Raw genomic sequence first — 18111 nt, 5'->3', positions numbered from 1 at the left:
CAGGTACCATGTTGCTGAGAAGGTTCTTAAGACTCCAGACTCAGAGGTGACCCCTGACCCTGACTTGAAACTCACAACCACTCCTGTCTGCCACTTGCTCTCTGAAACTATCTCTTCTAACTAGAAATGGGCTGAAGATGGAGTGATTCATTCTTAAAGAAACAAAAGAACAGAGCCTCACTGCTCCATCCTTCCCCTCGAAATGTATTAATATAGTTTGCTTACAAAATAAGACTCAAGAACCACTCTAGAGGACCATGTACATACATGGTAAGATTTATTTTTTATTAGAGATCTTATATTACATATTCCCAAAAAGATATAAAATCTTCCAAGAGAAAAATATCAAAACCTATTTGATTCCAAGGTAAGCAACATAATCAAAATGAAAGCAAAGATTTTCTTCCAGACAAAGGAATGCCAAAACATTTCGGCACAAATACAACAAAGACTTGGGCAGGTAATTACAATGTTTCACCACACATTTTATAGCATTTTATTTTAATCAATATTTGAAGAAAACAAGGATGCAGAGTCCTCAAACACGGCAGGTATTAAGCTCAAGTTAAAATTTTCAAAAAAACAAGAATCATAGAAAGGAATGACTACTCAATCAACGGAACACTGTGATAACCAACGTAATAAAACGAGAGCAAACAAATATGCCACTGAGATCACAACCAAAAATGTGTGGTTTTTAGTGTGTGCTGGAGACACTGAATTATTTAATCAGTTCTTGACCACAACCCAAAGCAAAAGCATCCTCTCTTCATATCCCTGATGATTTATTCTTAAAAATAAAAAGCAGAAACTTGCTGGTTTAAAGAGAATTTCTGCTTTACCTGTGAACGGCTGGTGTCAACACACACTGAAGACCCGACTGACACGGGAGAGACCCATCTCACACAGCGAGGGTTGGCAAAACCACGGTTATTGCATCAAGATTTTTTATGTCAACTGATCAGAATTTCCAGAATGATTAAGCACACCCACTTAACCAGAGAACACAGTGAACTCCCAAGGGAAGGTTGTACATTTAAGATGCAATGCAAATACTGATCTTATTCCTGGGATTTGCTTCTGGCAATCCTAACATCGGCAGATGTCCACAAAAAGGAAGTGTTGTTTTTGTTTTCTTTTAGTTGTTTATCCCCCAAAGTGAGGAAGGAAACATACAGTACGTGTTTATTGCATGAAATTACTCCCTTGTAATATCTTTATCAACACTAGCATTGTTTCCTTAGTTATTAAAGGCAAAAAAACTTTATGAACTTCACATAACTTAACAATCATTTTAGGAGCTGCATCTTGATTAAAAAAAAAAATCCAGATGATAATCGGACTACCCGGTGAAACAGAAATTAGGTTTTAACTTCTTTATAATGATGTTGGGATGGCAGGAGGTAAGAGGAAGTTTAAAGTCAGATAATAATCTATCAGGTAACACAAAGATAATTTTCCAAAGTGTATAAACTCAAAGAGTCCTTTCTATCCTAAAACTGACTATGCTAAATGTTGCTAGTGTGGCTTTTATTTTAATGTTACGTTAACAATGATCCCAAAATAAATCTTATCAAAAGTATTGTAATGGCACGTAGGCGTGGAACTTCACTTTGAGGTTAGCATGTACAGAAGTTTGGAATTCACCGAACAAACATGTTCTTTGAAAAGATAAATCATGATGAGCTACATACAAGTGGGTTTCAAAACAGGGTCCCTTTTAAAGTATTCGCTCTTCCATAGGTTACCTCCTGTGAAATGGAAACCAGGCATGGATTTTGCAGGTTACAAAATCCTTGCTTCGAGCTGCAGTCTTCTTGGCAGCAGTGTATTTTAATGAACAGGTTTTTTATTTTTTCCTTGTTTTGTTTTCTGACATCTCAGTACATTCAAATAGTCAAGATGTTTAGAATAACATCACCACAAATTTAATGAAACAGATCAGAATGTGGCCAGCATCATCAGGCAAAAATGATACATGTTATGTGTCATAGAAAGTACCCACCTCCTGACCCGCCCCCTCCACCTTCCTCCCCCTTCCCCAGACAGTAATATGGACACCAAAGGATTTAACAAGACTTATAAAAAAATAAGGCACATTTATTTTGATATGGTTATTTTTAAAATAGAAAACCCCTCTCAGAACATCTGTATTCAAATGAGCTGTGTAAAAAGACACCTTGTGGTACCTAAAACAGGTTACGGTACCTATGGAATTGCTTCTTCTATTTTAGTGACAATGGAATAAATTGCACCTATCCCACATTGTCAAGTAATGAAAATATGCCTCTTTTCTACTATTGAATGATTCAAAATCTGATATTTCTGGAAATACTTACAAAGGGTGAGAAGGGAGGGTTTAAACGGTACATTAGAAAAAGGTGTGAAGATCAACTCTGTATACATATCATTAAGGGTTGATGGATTGCACTTTGCCACATATTTCAATACATTAAATTTTTCTAATGGGTATGAATGACTGCAACCGTTTTGGCCATTAGCTATTACTCACCAGCTTTCTGTTCCATTTTGGTGAAAATGGGCATTTTTGTACAACTAATGAACGATCAGCAACATGAATATTTGTAGCAATCTCTTCACAACCCCCAACACAGATATAATTAGTTAGCATTTAACCTGAGATACAATCTGTTGAGAGGCTGTTTTAGACATTTCTTCATTTGTTGTTGCATCAATTCATACTGAGTGGTGGTTCATGGATGGAACTTTAAAAAAAAAAATTGGCTATAGCATGGCTTTCTTTTTTTTTCTTTCTGAACTGGATAAAAGAAACAGTAATAATCACAAAATTCATGTTCTCACAGTAGCCAGAAGCTAAAATAATGTGCTTCCTTATTGCACGTCAAACCAAGAAGTGTATAAAAGACAATGTTTCCTAATCCAAATTTGAAAGCCAGGTTCATCTCAACTGGATTCGGAATGTGCTGATTTCCATGGGACTCAAATTGATCTCACTTATATTTCGGGCATCTGGAGGTGAATGCATCAAGGATAATGATGAAGGTATAAGACTTGAGACGGTGAATATGTTAAAAAGCTTCTGTACCAAAATCTAGAAAGTAAATGATTAAAAACAAAAGTCGCATCATTAGCTCAACTTTGAAGAAAGATTAGTAGCTCATCTATATATTCAGCGGAAAACAGTTTGAGAGTGAAACTATATTTAAGGATTCCTTTTAATGATGAAAAGGGGAAAGGAAGGAGATTCAGTACTCCTATGCATGCTTGGACACAGAGACCATCCTGGTAGCCAGGAGAGGGCAGTTTGCTTTCCAGTTCTCTTCCATATTTCTTAAGAACTTACCATGTGCAGAGGCCACTTTTTCAGTAAAACAAAAAACCATCTACCAGCCAGCAAGCTTTAAAAACATCTGTATCCTCTTTAACTCAACACTTATACCTAACAGTGTGGTTCTTCCTGTTCCAAAAGAGCTGAGAGAAAAGACACAGGCCCGCTATAAGGAAGGTGCATTAGGTCAGTAAGTCCCATTATCAGGGTGGAAAGGCTGTTGGGAAAGTGCTACCCTCACCCCAAGCAGGTTATCTTAACAGGTCTCTCTGGACCCCCTTACGATTCGATGCCTTAATGACTAATTACAAATGCTCACACCAAATATACTTCTGTCACCAGTAAATAAGGTAAAGTGTAAATATAATGAAAAAAAAAAATCAGTGCTTTCCTCACACCAACTCCATATAGGCACGGTATAAAAAATGGAGAAGCTTATCTGTCAAAGTGGGTTTTGCTCCCCTGCCATATTTTCTTTTCTCTTCTTTTCAGATCCTACGCACACCCTAATCTGTGGGGCTGGAATTGAATCACTTGAGTCTGATCTACAGGGTGTCTGTGAGGTTCTGGAGAAGAGCTGGGTCAGCCGAGCCGCCCGCTGGGACAGACCTGCCCGGGCGCTAGGACCAGTTCAAATGTCTTCTTTGAGCACAGCCTGATCAGAGCCAGGGGCAGGACTCTGGAGGTTCACCTCCTCCCAAGGAGAGGTCTGACGGAACTATCAGCAAGACCTGCTTTTTAAAAAAGACATAAAAAGTGAGCAGCCAGCAAGTCAGCCTGAGGACTGGTTTGGCCTGCACAGGACAGACCTATATGCAAATCCGGCTTAATCAGGAGATCTAGACCTGCTTTTTCCCCTGGGGAAACAGCTGACTGGAGCTAAGTAAGGCTGCTTCAGGGCTGTGGTTAAACTGGCCATACTGTCACTGTGTCCTGCTGCTCCACCCTATTTCAGTTATTATAAAACTTGCCTTGGCCCCTCTAAGACTTCACTGAACTAGATCCTCCATGAGTATGTCTGAGAGAGGATAGAACATGGCGGGGGAGGGTTGTGGGGGAGGGAAGAAGATGCTTTGTTGGTTGGCAATGGACGGCTTAAGAATGGGTGAGAGTGTCGTCTTGAAACATAAATGTGTTTCAGCCATGCATGTTGACGCTGACAAGGAGACTGAAGGTTGGGAAAGCACTTTCTTGAGAGAGAGAGACTTGAGTTAATTATAGTAGCTGAGGGGAATGAGTCAGTGAAGAGGCAAGGGTACATCTTACTGTCAAGGATTTCAAAGCGCACTAACTCAACAAGCAAAAATAACTTGGTAGCTCACCTTTCCCTGGGTACTGGAACAAAGCAGCCCTGTGTCTCTGCTGGAGAAGCGGCAGTCAAATCCCTTCCTGTGGAGGATCAGGGCTGCCTCATCGGAATGCTTGCCGTCCACCTGCAAAAGAGCAGAGCACCAAGAGGCCACAGTGGCATTAAGGCAAATAGTGACACCACTGTACACTCCACTGGCTTGCAGTCAGTGCCCTCAAACCACAAATGCTTGCTTTCTTCAGTGGTAAAGCTAGGGAAATTCGCTTCCCTTCAGGTACCGTGTTCACTGTGCCTTTCTACCTGCTCTACGCCCTCTTTCTTCCCCACAAGGAGTCGGGAGACATTAAGCTTTAAGTCTTCTTCTTAAGTTACCTCATGTTTTGGTTTCCTCCGTGGTCCCTGAGGACCTGGGTATCCCTTGTGTCCACATGTCACATGCTGTTTCATAAAAGTTTCTTCAAATAAAGCATTTCGTTTTCATTTATTTTAGTTTTAACATCTATGTATGTCCATTGACTAATGTGTACCTGAATTTAGTCCTTATCTGGCCACTGAATGATGTATCATCCATCTCAGAGCTGAAACATACTTCTTTATTGAATGCTAATTTTTGCTAATTGCATTAACATTTTTAATCTTTAATGCATTGGTTCATTATTTTTATATAAAAGACATTTAAATTGAATTAGTTATGCTTATCACTTGCTAGGCCAACCACATTTATTAGCTTGATGTATCATTTAAATTCACATTATAGAAGCTATTCTTCTTGTGCAGGCAAAGAGAAAAATACTAAACATGACAAGTCAGCTACGGGGATCAAGATATACTTTCTCACAATAAAATTTCTTGCATCCATTTAAGTGAGGATGCCATGAGTGCTCTGAATATTTTAAGTTATGATTTTCTTAAGAAATTTTACATTTCCTAACGGGAGAAGATGCTTGTGATAATAAGTAAAATAAATTTAAAAATCCGTGGAAGAATTAAGAAATGCACGGCTATTCAAAGGAATGGAGGATGCTCAGCACTGACCCAGTGATGAAAATGATCCCCTTTACTCTTCTGTGGCCACAGATATGAATATGCCCAAGTTCTTAATCATCCTCACGAGGGGATGCAATTTGTAAATGGGCCACAGAGACATCTTTTCTGAATAGCTGCCAGCGTTCTCACTGCTGATATGATTTTAATGTGCCTGAACAATTTAAAGCTGTCCTCACCTCAGATTCTTAGCTGCAATAACCTATTTTATGACATTTCACACTGTTATTTTGCAGTGGTACTGCTAAGATTTTGTTTGAAGGAAGACAAAAAAGTCTTTTAAGGAATTCTGAGTCATCACAGAACCAACACAATAATCAGAGCAAGTTTAACTCAGAGGATAAAGATTTCTAATAAAATTTCAAAATATTTCACCCAGTTCCAAAATAACACAAAAAGAGCACAGTAAGAAAATCCTTCATGTACCATATACATAAGGTCTCCAGAAGAACAACAAAGAGCATTCTGTCATGTGCCAACTGTACAGCCTTAGAATAGTCACTTATTACCTAAGCATCAGTTTCCTTGTCTGTAAAATGGAGCTAATGCATGTCTACCTTCTTCACGGATTCATGGTGCATGTTAAGCCACTGAAAATACTATGTATGGTGGCTTAGCTTATAAGACAGAATGTGTTGGTGCAGAAGGTGTAGAAAGTGGATCAGAACCTGGGCTGGGAGTCGGACAGCTCGAGATCTAGATCCTAGCTCTACAATTTACTAGCTGCTTTTAGCACAACCTGGTTCTCCTTTACTATAAAATGGGAGATGAAATGAAATTCAACTGGTTAACGGGGACTCAGCTCAGTATCTGCAGCACAGGAAGTCCTCAGTACATTTTAGCTATTAGTATTTCTACTGACATAATCCATCAAGTAAGTATTGATTATTTTCATAGCAGCTACAAATTAAACAATACTCTCATTTAACTTCTTATTTATAAATTTTCTTTAGTGACATCATGACTGTAGCTTAGGAATCAGAGACTGTCTAAATTATGTATAAAATAATTATGCGTCAAAATCATAACGAAATCCCAATTCAGATTCACTGATTAGATGGTTTATTGATGAGATTCTTTTTAAAAAATGTTTATTTATGAGAGGGGAGAAGGCAGAGAGGGAGGAAGAGAGAATCCCAAGCAGGCTCCAGGCTGTCAGTGCAGAGCCAAGCACAGGGTTCGAACTCATGAAGTGTGAGAACATGACCTGAGCCGAAATCGAGTTGGATGCTCAACTGACTGAGCCACCCAGGCGCCCCTTATGAGACTATTTTATTTTTTGTTTTATTTTTTTTTTAAGGATAGTTCGAATGCTTTTATTTTATTTTTTTATTTTTTAATGTTTTATTTATTTCTAGGAGAGAGAGAGAGAGACAGCATGAGCAGGGGAGGGTCAGAGAGAGAGGAAGTCACAGACTCAAACAGGCTCCAGGCTCTGAGCTGGCAGTCAGCACAGAGCCCGACGCGGGGCTCGAACCCACGAACCGCGAGATCGTGACCTAAGCGAAAGTCTGACGCTTAACCGACTAAGCCACCCAGGCGCCCCTGATGAGACTATTTTAAAAGCACCTATCGCTAGGGTGCCTGGGTAGCTCAGTCAGTTCAGAGTCCAATTCTTGATTTTGACTCAGGTTATGATCCCAGAGTAGTGGAATCATCCCGTCTTGGGTTGTGCACTGAGTGTGGAGCCTTTCTCTCATCTCGTGCCCCTCTCCCCAGCTTGCATGCTCTCTCTAAAATAAAAATAAAAATAAAATAAAATAAATAAAATAAAATAAAAGCACTTATCACTATAATTTAAAGTGTTTGGCCCTTTTAATTTACTAGACTGTCCTTACAAAACCACCTGACAGCAGGCTTTGCTAAAATTGCTGCAACACATTTGCCCTTGAAATAATGAATGTGTGTGTCAGGCCTTTAGCAGACTGGAAGTGACCCCCCAAAGAAGAAAAAGGGAAGCAGGAAGGGAAACATCTTTGGAATTTTACCATTAATTTTACAAGAGATTTAAACAATACAAAAGTAGAGATTAAAGTAATGAAAAGTAATTTTCACTGATGGGAAAAAAAGTTACACTTTCAAAACTAAAACTGCATCACTTTTGTTAAGGGCTAGCTCACCAACTGAAATAGCAATCATCTTGTCCAAGTTTTTAAAAATTAAATATTCATGAAAGTATCAGTTTTCAAGCAAAAATACCTGAAGCAAAGCAGCAGTTTTTTCAGTTTCAAAGTCTGTCTCATCATTTTATTTCCAAGAAAACTGTTTTTCAAAGTAGGGAAACTGTGAATTTAACTTGAATATGCATGCAAGAAAACAGATACCTTCACAAAAAAAGATACTATACCCTCTAGGGGGAGTAAACAGACTCTGAAAATACCTGCTTTTATATTCATGAATATATTATCTGGATCTCAGGAAAAAAAAAAAAAAGGGATGGGGGTAAGGGAAGAAAATTTACAAATTTTCAAACTATGCCAAGCACTGTGCGAGGTGAACTTCAAATTAAGTGTCTTTGTAAAACAGCTCAGATCACAGTTGGGGCCGAATCCCTTCAGGAAGGTTTGGGTGTTGGGAAAATCCACTACAGAACTCGCTTCAGGGGATAAATTGGCCTGTGGCTCCTGGTCTAGGCAGGGCCTGTGAGGTTTCTCAGGCAACTGGGGGGAGTGGAGGGAAGACGTTCTGGCCTGCAGAACAAGCATATCAAGGTTAGAAAAAGCTCGATCAGAGGCGAGGTTTGCTTTGGTCCCATCAAGAATCAGTCATGTGTCTGGGAATACATCATTTAATCTCCAAGAACTCAGAAAACTTGGTGAGACTCGTGAAGCATCCCTTTAAGGTTTGAGCATAACCACAATGACCATAACAGTAATTGTCGCTAACATTTTTTTAATTCTTATTTATTTATTTATTTTGAGAGAGACAGACAGTGCAAGCGGGGAGCGGCAGAGAGAGGGAGAGAGAAAATCCCAAGCAGGTTCCACACTGTCAGTGCAGAGCCTGATGTGGGCTCAAACCCACGAAACCATGAGATCAAAACCTGAGCCAAAATCAAGAGCTGGACGCTTAACCGAATGAGCCACCCAGGAACCCCTGAAGCTAACACTTTTAGAGCACTTGTTGTATATAGGACCCTGTACAGAATACTCTTCATGGATGAACTCATTTCATCTCACAAAAGCCTTTGGCATAGTTGAGGTTTGGAATACAAGTTTGTGTTCCTATATTTAAATGCACAGGAACATCCCTCTTATAGTCCAATAGCAATGATCACTAATTCACTCAACATTCGTCCTTCAGGAGGTTTCCCACAAATGGCTGTAGATCCTTCTAAGGGTGTCCCATAACCACTGGGTAGTCAAGAGGGAAACAGGCAGAGTTTTGCTCAACCTTTTCAGCACAGTTGCTCCCCTTTGGTTCCCATGTAAGACGCAGTCTAAGGTTCTAGGCAAGGATCCAGAGTCACACACGCTGGGGTGTGCCTCCACACACACCTTTTACTAGCTGCGTGACCTGGGAAAGTTAACTAGCATCTCTAGGTCAGCTAATTTACTCTTTTGTAACAGGGGGCACAATATTGCCTACCTTCACAGTACTGCTGGGAGAGCTAATGTAAAGATCACACCAGGCACAATGCCTGGCACATAGACAATTTTAGGTGTGTTATTAATAACTGCTCAGCTTTTTCAAAAAATACATAAGGAATACAAGTTTAAGTGATATCAAGATTTACTCTGGGAATAAACTGCGGCCTCCAATTTATACATAAAAAAAGTGTCAGGGCGCCTGGGTGGCTCAGTCAGTTAAGTTCGACCCCGGTCATGATCTCACCATTTGGGAGGTCGAGCCCGGCGTCAGGCTCTGTGATGACAGCTCAGAGGCTGGAGCCTGCTTTGGATTCTTTGTTTCCCTCTCTCTCTCTCTCTGCCCCTCCCCTGCTCACGCTCTGCCTCTCCCTCTTTCTCAAAAATAAATAAACTTAAAAAAAAAAAAAGGCGGCCAACATTTTAATTTCATTTTTAGTAACAATCACAACTGCTCATGACTAAACTATCACCACGGAGAAACTTCACTTGTCAAGCACTCAGTGCTTACTACATGCCAGACGCTATTCTAAATGCTTCACAAACATTATCTCATTTAATCCTTAGAACATCTCTAAGGTGGGTACCATTACCATTGCCATGTTGCTAATGAGGCAACTGGGAGAATAATGTGGCTTGTGCTAAGTCAATTGGCCAGTAATAGAGGGGATGCGCTCCAAAAAGGTGGTTTGATTCCAAAGTGCTTTCAAGCTTCGTTCTCCTGCCTTTGCTCTATCTAGCTATGGATTGGTGCCCAGAGGCAGCTAGCTAGGAGGGAAAAGAGGAAGACTACTTTTGATGTAATATAAGAAAAGCCTAAAACCTAAAGGGCCTCAATCTCTGGTTTGAAGTTAGAGAAAGGGAGTATTGGGATGCCTGGGTGGCTCAGTCAGTTGAGCATCTGATTTCGGCTCAGGTCATGGTATCATGGGTCACAGGTTTGAGCCTCCATAGATAGGGCTCTGTTCTGACAGCCTGTCAGTGCAGGGCCCACTTAGGATCCTCTGTCCCTCTCTGTCCCTCCGTCTCTCTGTCCCTCCCCTGCTCTCTCTTTCTCGCTCCAAAAAATAAATAAAACAGTAAGAAAATGTTATTCAAAGAAAAAAAGAGTATTTATTCAATGGTTCCAGTAGCACTAAAACCATAATTGATCAAAACAGATATCAATTCAGAAAGTAAAGTTTAGAAACTATCATTTCTATCCATCCATTGCCTGCCTACCCATCATCCATCCATTCATCTCATTATAAACAGAATTTAAGGTCATTCTAAAGATGATACATGCACATGGCAGTCCTTCATAAGGAACAGGCCAATGTTCCCCTATCAAAGTGGATGAGAACTCAAAATACAGAGCTGTGCTCTTCCTGTCTCACACCAAAAGAAACCTGATTTACTCATTAATGATGTGAGGCTCACAGATCAGTAAACTTCTGGGAACTGTAATAAATGTTATGTATGTACACATTTTTTTTCCCCTGTGGAAGAGAGAAGCCGTAACTTTGACTAAATTCTCCAGAAGAAATGAGTCCCCACCCTCCACAAAGAATGTCTAAGATAAATATAGATTAAGGCATGGCTGAACACCTGGTGGGAAAATTTCTCCAACCTGCTCAGATTCCTCAAAAATTCCTACCAACACCCATCTTTCAGTGTATTCTGGCAATTGGAAAGGTTAGAAAATTGCGTGCTGCATTTTCAGTCCTGAGACAGGAAATAACCAGTAGAAATTCATTTTCCAGGGCATTCATTAAAATGTCCAATAACAGTTATCCTTTTTTGATCAACAAGATAAGATGACAGAAAGAAAGGGGAAGGTGAATGGCTGTTCTTAGATATGTACAACAAAGGAAATTTTCTCCACAATTTTCACCTTTCCAGAAGCTGGGGAGATTAATAAAGCACCAATCAATTTTTATAAGAAAGGCAAAATGAAGTAAAAACCTTAAACTGCTTCTTACAAGAAAAGGGGGTGGTGTAAACAAGTGGACAGAGAAAATCTTATTCAGTAAGTGATGTTGATGTGTAAATGACTGGTGAACTATTTGCAGGAAACAGTTCAGCACCAACCAAAATAAAATGCCATAGAGAATAGAGTTAAATGTAAAGTAGATATAAAGATACATATCTATAAATGAATTAAATAAAAAATATGCCTGAACTCAAAAGCAGTGGGGGAAAAAAAGGTCGAACAACATAGCTTTCATTGTTCAAAATATCAAGGCAGAATGGCATGAAGCCTAATTAAACAGCTTCATCAAGTTTCTTCTGGTCCCTGGAATGTCAGCATTCCAGGCGGAACCTATCACTCCAGCCTACAGAACCCTGACCCCTGATCCATCACCTCTCCCCTCCCCCATCCCCAGTGAGATTCTCCCAGTATCCTCTCTATCAAGACTCCTTTCTCTGTGAATCAATAGGCTTTCCTGATAGCATGGTTTTCCTGTTTGGCACACTTCAGTAATGTTCCTGTTCCCCAGTTTTCAAGCTTTTATAGAATCTTCTTCTTATCTCAAGCTTTTGATAGTGGAAGAAAAGGAGGTTGATAAAGAGAAGGGAGTTGGACAAGCCTACAGGATGAGAAGGTAACAGTTACATTCCCAGACAGGACTGCGCCGGGGTGCTCGGCATGCTGGGAGGCAGGGTGTTAAGAGATGTTTGCTCCCATCTTCACCTGACTCCAAATATATGACAGACAATTAGTTTTTTCCAAAAGTATATATAAAGCGTAAAAGCAAGATATGCTTATATAAAAACATAAACTCATTTACCAATATAGAACAATTCCTGAAAAACTGGACTTTGAGGAACAGATATGGTGGCTCTTAAATAAAAGTCAAACACTATTCTCTGAGGCCCTTAGTGGCACCCAGATTCAGAAAACCTAGATGTAGGTCCTAATTCTAATATTAACTGCTGGGTAGTTTTATCTTAGTTATAGAACCTTTTATTTATTCATTTATTTTGAGAGAGAGAGAGAGAGAAAGAGAATGAATGAAAATGAATCCCCAGCAGCCTCCATGCTCTATGCAGAGCTGGATGTGGAGCTTGATTCCACAAACTGTGGGATCATGACCTGAGCTGAAATCAAGAATCAGATGCTTAACCGATTAAGTCACCCAGACACTTCAAATCTCTAAGTCTTACTTTCCAAATTTAGTTAATGGAGAGAACAGCAAAATCTAGACTCGTGGGGAACGTTTTTAAAAATTACTAATTCCTAAGTTCTCCACCTACAGAGTCAGAATCTCAGAGATGGGGAAACTTGTAAAAATTTCTATTTGAAAATCGCCCTGGTTTGATCTGTATTCAACAACTCAGAGGATAGTGCCTGGAAATGCTGAACCACCTGGGTGGTTAGCACATCTACAGACCCTACCTTGCCTCTCTCACCATTGCTTGAGCCCATAACCACTTTCTCTATGAGAGGTCAAGAAGACCAAGTGAGGTGTAGCACTTAAGGAAACCTCAGACAGTGGCCTGGGGGATGGGCAAGTAGGGACATCTTCTATCAACCCGCCAATGAGGCAGGCAAAAAGGTGTGACTCCATCACGTCAAGGTCATTCTCAGACCCATTTCTCATGGAAATACGGTGAGGTGGTAGTCAGGAAAATGCTTACTTAGATACAGGCCAATGTAGACCTCTGGTCTTGCTTGGAACCCAACGGTTATGTCGACATTACTTCAATGGGACAAGTTTTGCTATCTCCAAAGAAACAATTCATTATTGTATGCTGGGAGCTGCTAGCAAACAAAAACAGAAACATGATACAAAATGTTGAAGTCTGGCTTCTGGATATCTTCACTGAGTCATTTTTGTCTTCTTTTACTGCAACCATGGAATTACACTTGATACTTTTTAAGTACCAAGCATTTATTGAATCAATATCTACACTAGGCTTCTTTCAGTGATTATTTTCATATTATTAGAGGTTAGGGGACAGACAGCAACTCTTTAAAGAAGTGATTTTGAATGGACAAATCAATCCTCTCAGATTACTAGTATGATTTTAAATCTACCTACCTACCTATCTATCTCAAGCACGAGCTGGGGAGGGGCAGAGGGAAAAGGAGAGAGAGAATCCCAAGTAGGCTCCACACTGTCAATGGAGAGCCTGACATGGGGCTTGAACTCATGACCCATGAGATCAAGACTTGAGCTGAAATCAAGAGTTGGACGCTTAACCGACTGAGCCACCCAGGTGCCCCACTGGTAAGCTTTTAAACAACTGCTAGAAATATGTGCTAAGAGTCAAAGACTAACACAGGAACTGACACCAAGTGATATGATAATGCAAGGCAGGCCTAAATACTTAGCTCTGATCATGTGTCAGCAGGGTAGTTATAGTTAAACATGAGCATTTCAGTCTATATTCTTCCTGGTCAAATTGTCAAACTCCTTTCTATTCCCTCTAATACCCAGCTTGCACCTGAGCTGACATGTACTGTAAGCATCATGAAGATAATAATATATGTTTACAGAACACTTCTGTTTTCAAAGGGCTTTCACAGCATTATTTTATCTGTTTCTCACAACAGACCTGAAGCAGGCCTATCTGATATCAGCTTCATTTTTTAAAGGGTAGCTGAATCAACATGCAGCCAGTAATTCCGGAGAGGCAGTGGTCCACCTGTCTACAGGTGACAAGATTAAGGGAAGCCAGGTGGATACAGTGAGTGAAGGCCAGACTCTAGAGGGTCTGAATGCTCCAGGGTCTGAAGCAAATGTGTAGCAATGGGATTTTTCACCTGGGAAGTGATGAGGTTTGTATGACAGGAAGATAGGCAATAAGCAGGAAGAATGAAAGGAGCAGGTAACCATAAAAAAGAGGTGATCTGGAAAACAAGTGACAGCTCCACACTGCAGAGAATAAAACCTTCCTCTCACTGACTGCAGTCAACTGGAACTGCTTCCAGGAAACAATCATGGAAAGGGGTCATCTGGAAATGGACTAAGGAACACTGGCCACCATGTGCCCCAAAGGTCCTTAGGCTTAGGTTGCTCCACCATTCTCTACCATCCATGCCTGGACGTAGCAACCTGAGGCTCAGGGCCTTGGTTACTCACCACCACCCTTCCCCCTAGCCCCAGCCTTCTATCCATTCATTCCCATTAGCACAAACTGACAGGTAAACTCAGGGAGGCTATCCATCTCTGGTGTGCTCTTTCCATGACTTAAAAAGTAGACCCACAAGAGACTGTAGCAGAATCCTAGAAAGAATACTCATTAAGATCCGCTCAATCAGCAAATTGTTACTGAGCCCCTACTATGTGGAGGCAATTTTCTAGGCAGAGGGATGCAGGAAAGGATCAAAGAAAAGGCCAGCTCGTGTGGAGCATCTATTCTCACCACATCATCTGCCTTCAGGCCTTCATACTTATTCTTAACCCTTCCTGGACCATTCTACCCCCAGAAATCTGCATGAGTCTCTTATTCTTTAACTTCCTGCAGATTTTTACTTCATTATCATCTTTTCTGCAAGGTCCTCTCCCAACCACACTCTGCAAACTTACATCATCATCCAGAATTGCCTTTCCCTCCTCTGTTTTCCTCCTTTACATGTACTGCCATCTAATACATTATATGTGTTTCGTATTTTTTCTTATTGTTTTTCTCCCACCAGAATCCATGCTCCAGAAAGGCAGGGGTTATTTTCTGTTTTGCTCACGACTGTATGCCTTTAGCTATAATTGGCACATGGCAGGCATGAAGTGTATACATCCTGTAGGTTCACTCCCATGATCAAACAAGCCTTGACATACAGAGATACACACACAGGCCTTGTGCATTCACTTGTATTCATTACTACATATGTATATTCCTATATAGTCAGGCATAGGTTCCTTATCTTGGTCATACAGTTTTAAAAGCCGTACATGTCCAAATTTGCAGGCGTTTGTCCTTACTTTACTTGGTTTGCTTTAGTTCTTTCTTCTTAAACTAAACATTTTTCTCTTCTTATGCTGTCTTTAAATGTGAACATTCCCTCCTTTTCATACTCAGGCCATTTATTATATTTCCTACAGAATCTCTAAATGCTTATTACTATTTCCAGTGAGGCATATGCCAGCTCACAACATCAAAACAGCTCTACAGAAGACAAAGATGATGTCAAATGTCTAATTTTTTATTCATATGTAATCTCTGACTTTAAAAGTAGGCATACATGTCCACAAAAGCAGTCTAACTGAATTAAAATTCCATCTCTAATCAAACCTTCCCCTGCTCTTCCTCTAGATGTCTTTAGGTGTCTCTAAATAGTTGGTTTCTCAATGTAAGGTCCGAGGTGCGATGATTTTTTGGAGAAAGATATGAGTGTACAAGGCCTCTGATACAGAAATAATTAAATGTTACATTTCTTATTTCTCTGACTCCTCAGAAACAGTACCTAACATGGAGAAACGAATGGAAAAGGCCAGCAGAGCTGATCTTAAGGCCTAGCTCTCCCACCTACAATTATGTGACTTCAGGTTAGCTTTTGTTTTCTTACCTAGAAAAAGATAATATTCCCTGACCTACTCACCACACAGAACTTTCCTGGGAATTACAAATTAGTAGTGGGATATGCTCGGAACTATAGAACAACAGTCAAATAAAGGTATAATGATTTTGCCTAAAGGTAAAGTCCTCTTAAAGGAGGTTCCTTGAAGCACAGTAAAGTTCACAGTACAGTTGACCCGTGAACAGTGAAGTGGGTTAGGGATGCCGATACCCCACAGAGTCAGAAATTCACATGACTTTGACTCCCCTAAAATGTAACTACTAATAGCCTACTGTTGAAAGGAAGACTTACTGATAACATAAACCACTGATTAACACACATTTTGTATGTTACATGCATTATACACTGTATTCTTATAATGAAGTAAGGTAAAGAAAAGGAAATATTATTAAGAAAATCATAAGGGGGTGCCTGGGCGGCTCAGTCAGTTAAGTGTCCTACTCTTGGTGTTGGCTGATATGAGGATCTCCTGTTTTAGAAGTCTGAGCTCTGTGTCCGGGTCTGTGCTGGCAGCACCGAGCTTACTAGGGATCCTCTGTCTCCCTCTGTCTGATCCTTCCCAGCTTGTGCTCTCGCTCTCTAAGTAAATAAATAACTAAACTTAAAAAAAAAAAAAAAAATAGGAAAGAAAACCATGAGGAAGAGAAAATTCATTTTCAGTACTGTACTGTATTTATTGAAAAAAATCTGTGTAAGGGGATCAGTCCGGTTCAAACTTATGTTGTTCAAGGGTCAGCTGTAATATTATCTTTTCCTTTTGAAATAGAATCCCAGTTTCATTAAAAAATATATATACACATAGAAAAATGCTTCGGGAGGATAATGTAGTGGCTTAACATGAGGCTTAAAAATAAAAGGAATATTTATAGTAAATCTTAATTGTGATCAAAATATTTGTAGGGGCACCTGGGTGGCTCAGTCAGTTAAGCATCTGACTTCTAACCTTCCCCTGTTCACAATGTCTTTCTCTCTCAGAAATAAATAAAAGACATTAAAAAAAATTATTTGTAATTTTTACATATTTCTTTCCCATATATCCATCCATATGCACTTATGTTTTATGGTTTAAAAAATTTTTTTAATGTTTATTTTTGGGAGCGAGGAGAGGGAGGGAGGTAGGGGGAGAGGGAGAGACAAAGAATCCAAAGTAGGATCCAGGCTCTGAGCTGTCAGCACAGAGCCCGACACGAGGCTCAAACTTACCAACCATGAGATCATGACCCGAGCTGAAGTCATACACTTAAACAACTATGCCACCCCGGAGCCCCTGTTTAATGTTTTTGAGTTTTATAATTTTTAATACTTTTTTGTATTAGAAAATTAATTTTATATTACCCATACCTATACAAATTTAATCTTCACCATGGCTTCTTGCATTTTACTTTTTTAAAAAATTTAAACCCAAGTTAGTTAATACATAGTGTAATAATGGTTTCAGGAGTAGAATTAGTGATTCATCACTTACATATAACACCCAGAGCTCATCCTAACAAGTGCCCTTAATGCCCATCACCCATTTAGCCTATTTCCTCATCTAGCTGTATTTTTTTTCTGCTTCCCATCCCATTATATCAAGTATATTACAAAAAAGTAATTTTTTATAGATATATTTTGGGATATACCTTTGACTGTATTGTCCTCAGATTAACGAGATGAATGTCACAAGGCAAAGATGACAGTAGCGGAGAGAATTCACTTAGCAGCTGAAGGGTTGGCATGGGGATCTTTTCTATCATTGTGAAGACAGGATGATTCAGGAAATAAGAAGTTATGTGGCTAATGAGTGAAGGGTAACTGACCGAGTTCTTTTCTTCTTCCTATTAAGAAAAAACAAAAATGTGTAAATGTCATATATTTGCAGTTTTTGTAGTATTAACTGAATTACCCAACAGGGTTTAAGTAGAAAATAAATATAAACATGCATGAATACTCTAATTTTATTATATTTTGTAAGTAACACTCTTAGACAACACACAGATTACCAAATTCAGTTCTAAGCAATATAAGAAAATGAACAGTGCCCTTTTAAACAATGTTTAGAAATATCTTTTTTCCATTGCTTTAAGTACTAAAAATCTTGAAAACATTTTTTGCAAACATTTTAGGACAGGGTAAAACTTTTTACGGAAACTCTTTTTCAAGTTACCACAAAATTCTTTTGTGGGAAATAGGTTCTACTTACATAAATGGTTTAGAATAAAACTTAGGGCTGAAAGCTGCCACCCCACTTAGGGACAAAAGCAACCAAGGTTATGGGATCACGAGTAACTTGTTACATCACCTACTGGAAATTACTTTCCATTGCCAATGTACTTTTGTACTTTGATCACAAACTCCACACAAGTTCCACACACAA

General features: G+C 39.6%; 1 protein-coding gene across 1 annotated transcript in view; it reads right to left on the bottom strand.

Annotated features, from left to right (window-relative positions):
- Positions 1–248: 248 nt before the first annotated feature.
- Positions 249–18111, bottom strand: part of MAN2A1 (mannosidase alpha class 2A member 1) — a 166056-nt gene continuing 148193 nt past the window's right edge. The window contains exons 20-22 of the mRNA XM_077757165.1: positions 17378–17572; positions 4633–4743; positions 249–3073 (exon numbers count right to left, since the gene is read on the bottom strand). Coding sequence (XP_077613291.1) covers positions 2921–3073; positions 4633–4743; positions 17378–17572 — 459 coding nt within the window. The 3' untranslated portion in view covers positions 249–2920. The remainder of the gene's footprint in view (positions 3074–4632; positions 4744–17377; positions 17573–18111) is intronic.

This window comes from Crocuta crocuta, unplaced genomic scaffold (assembly GCF_008692635.1).
Source record: "Crocuta crocuta isolate KB4526 unplaced genomic scaffold, BGI_CrCroc_1.0 scaffold131, whole genome shotgun sequence".
Lineage (NCBI taxonomy): Eukaryota > Metazoa > Chordata > Mammalia > Carnivora > Hyaenidae > Crocuta > Crocuta crocuta.
The sequence above is the reverse complement of the archived record's forward strand: the minus strand, read 5'-3'. Positions and strand labels throughout refer to the sequence as shown.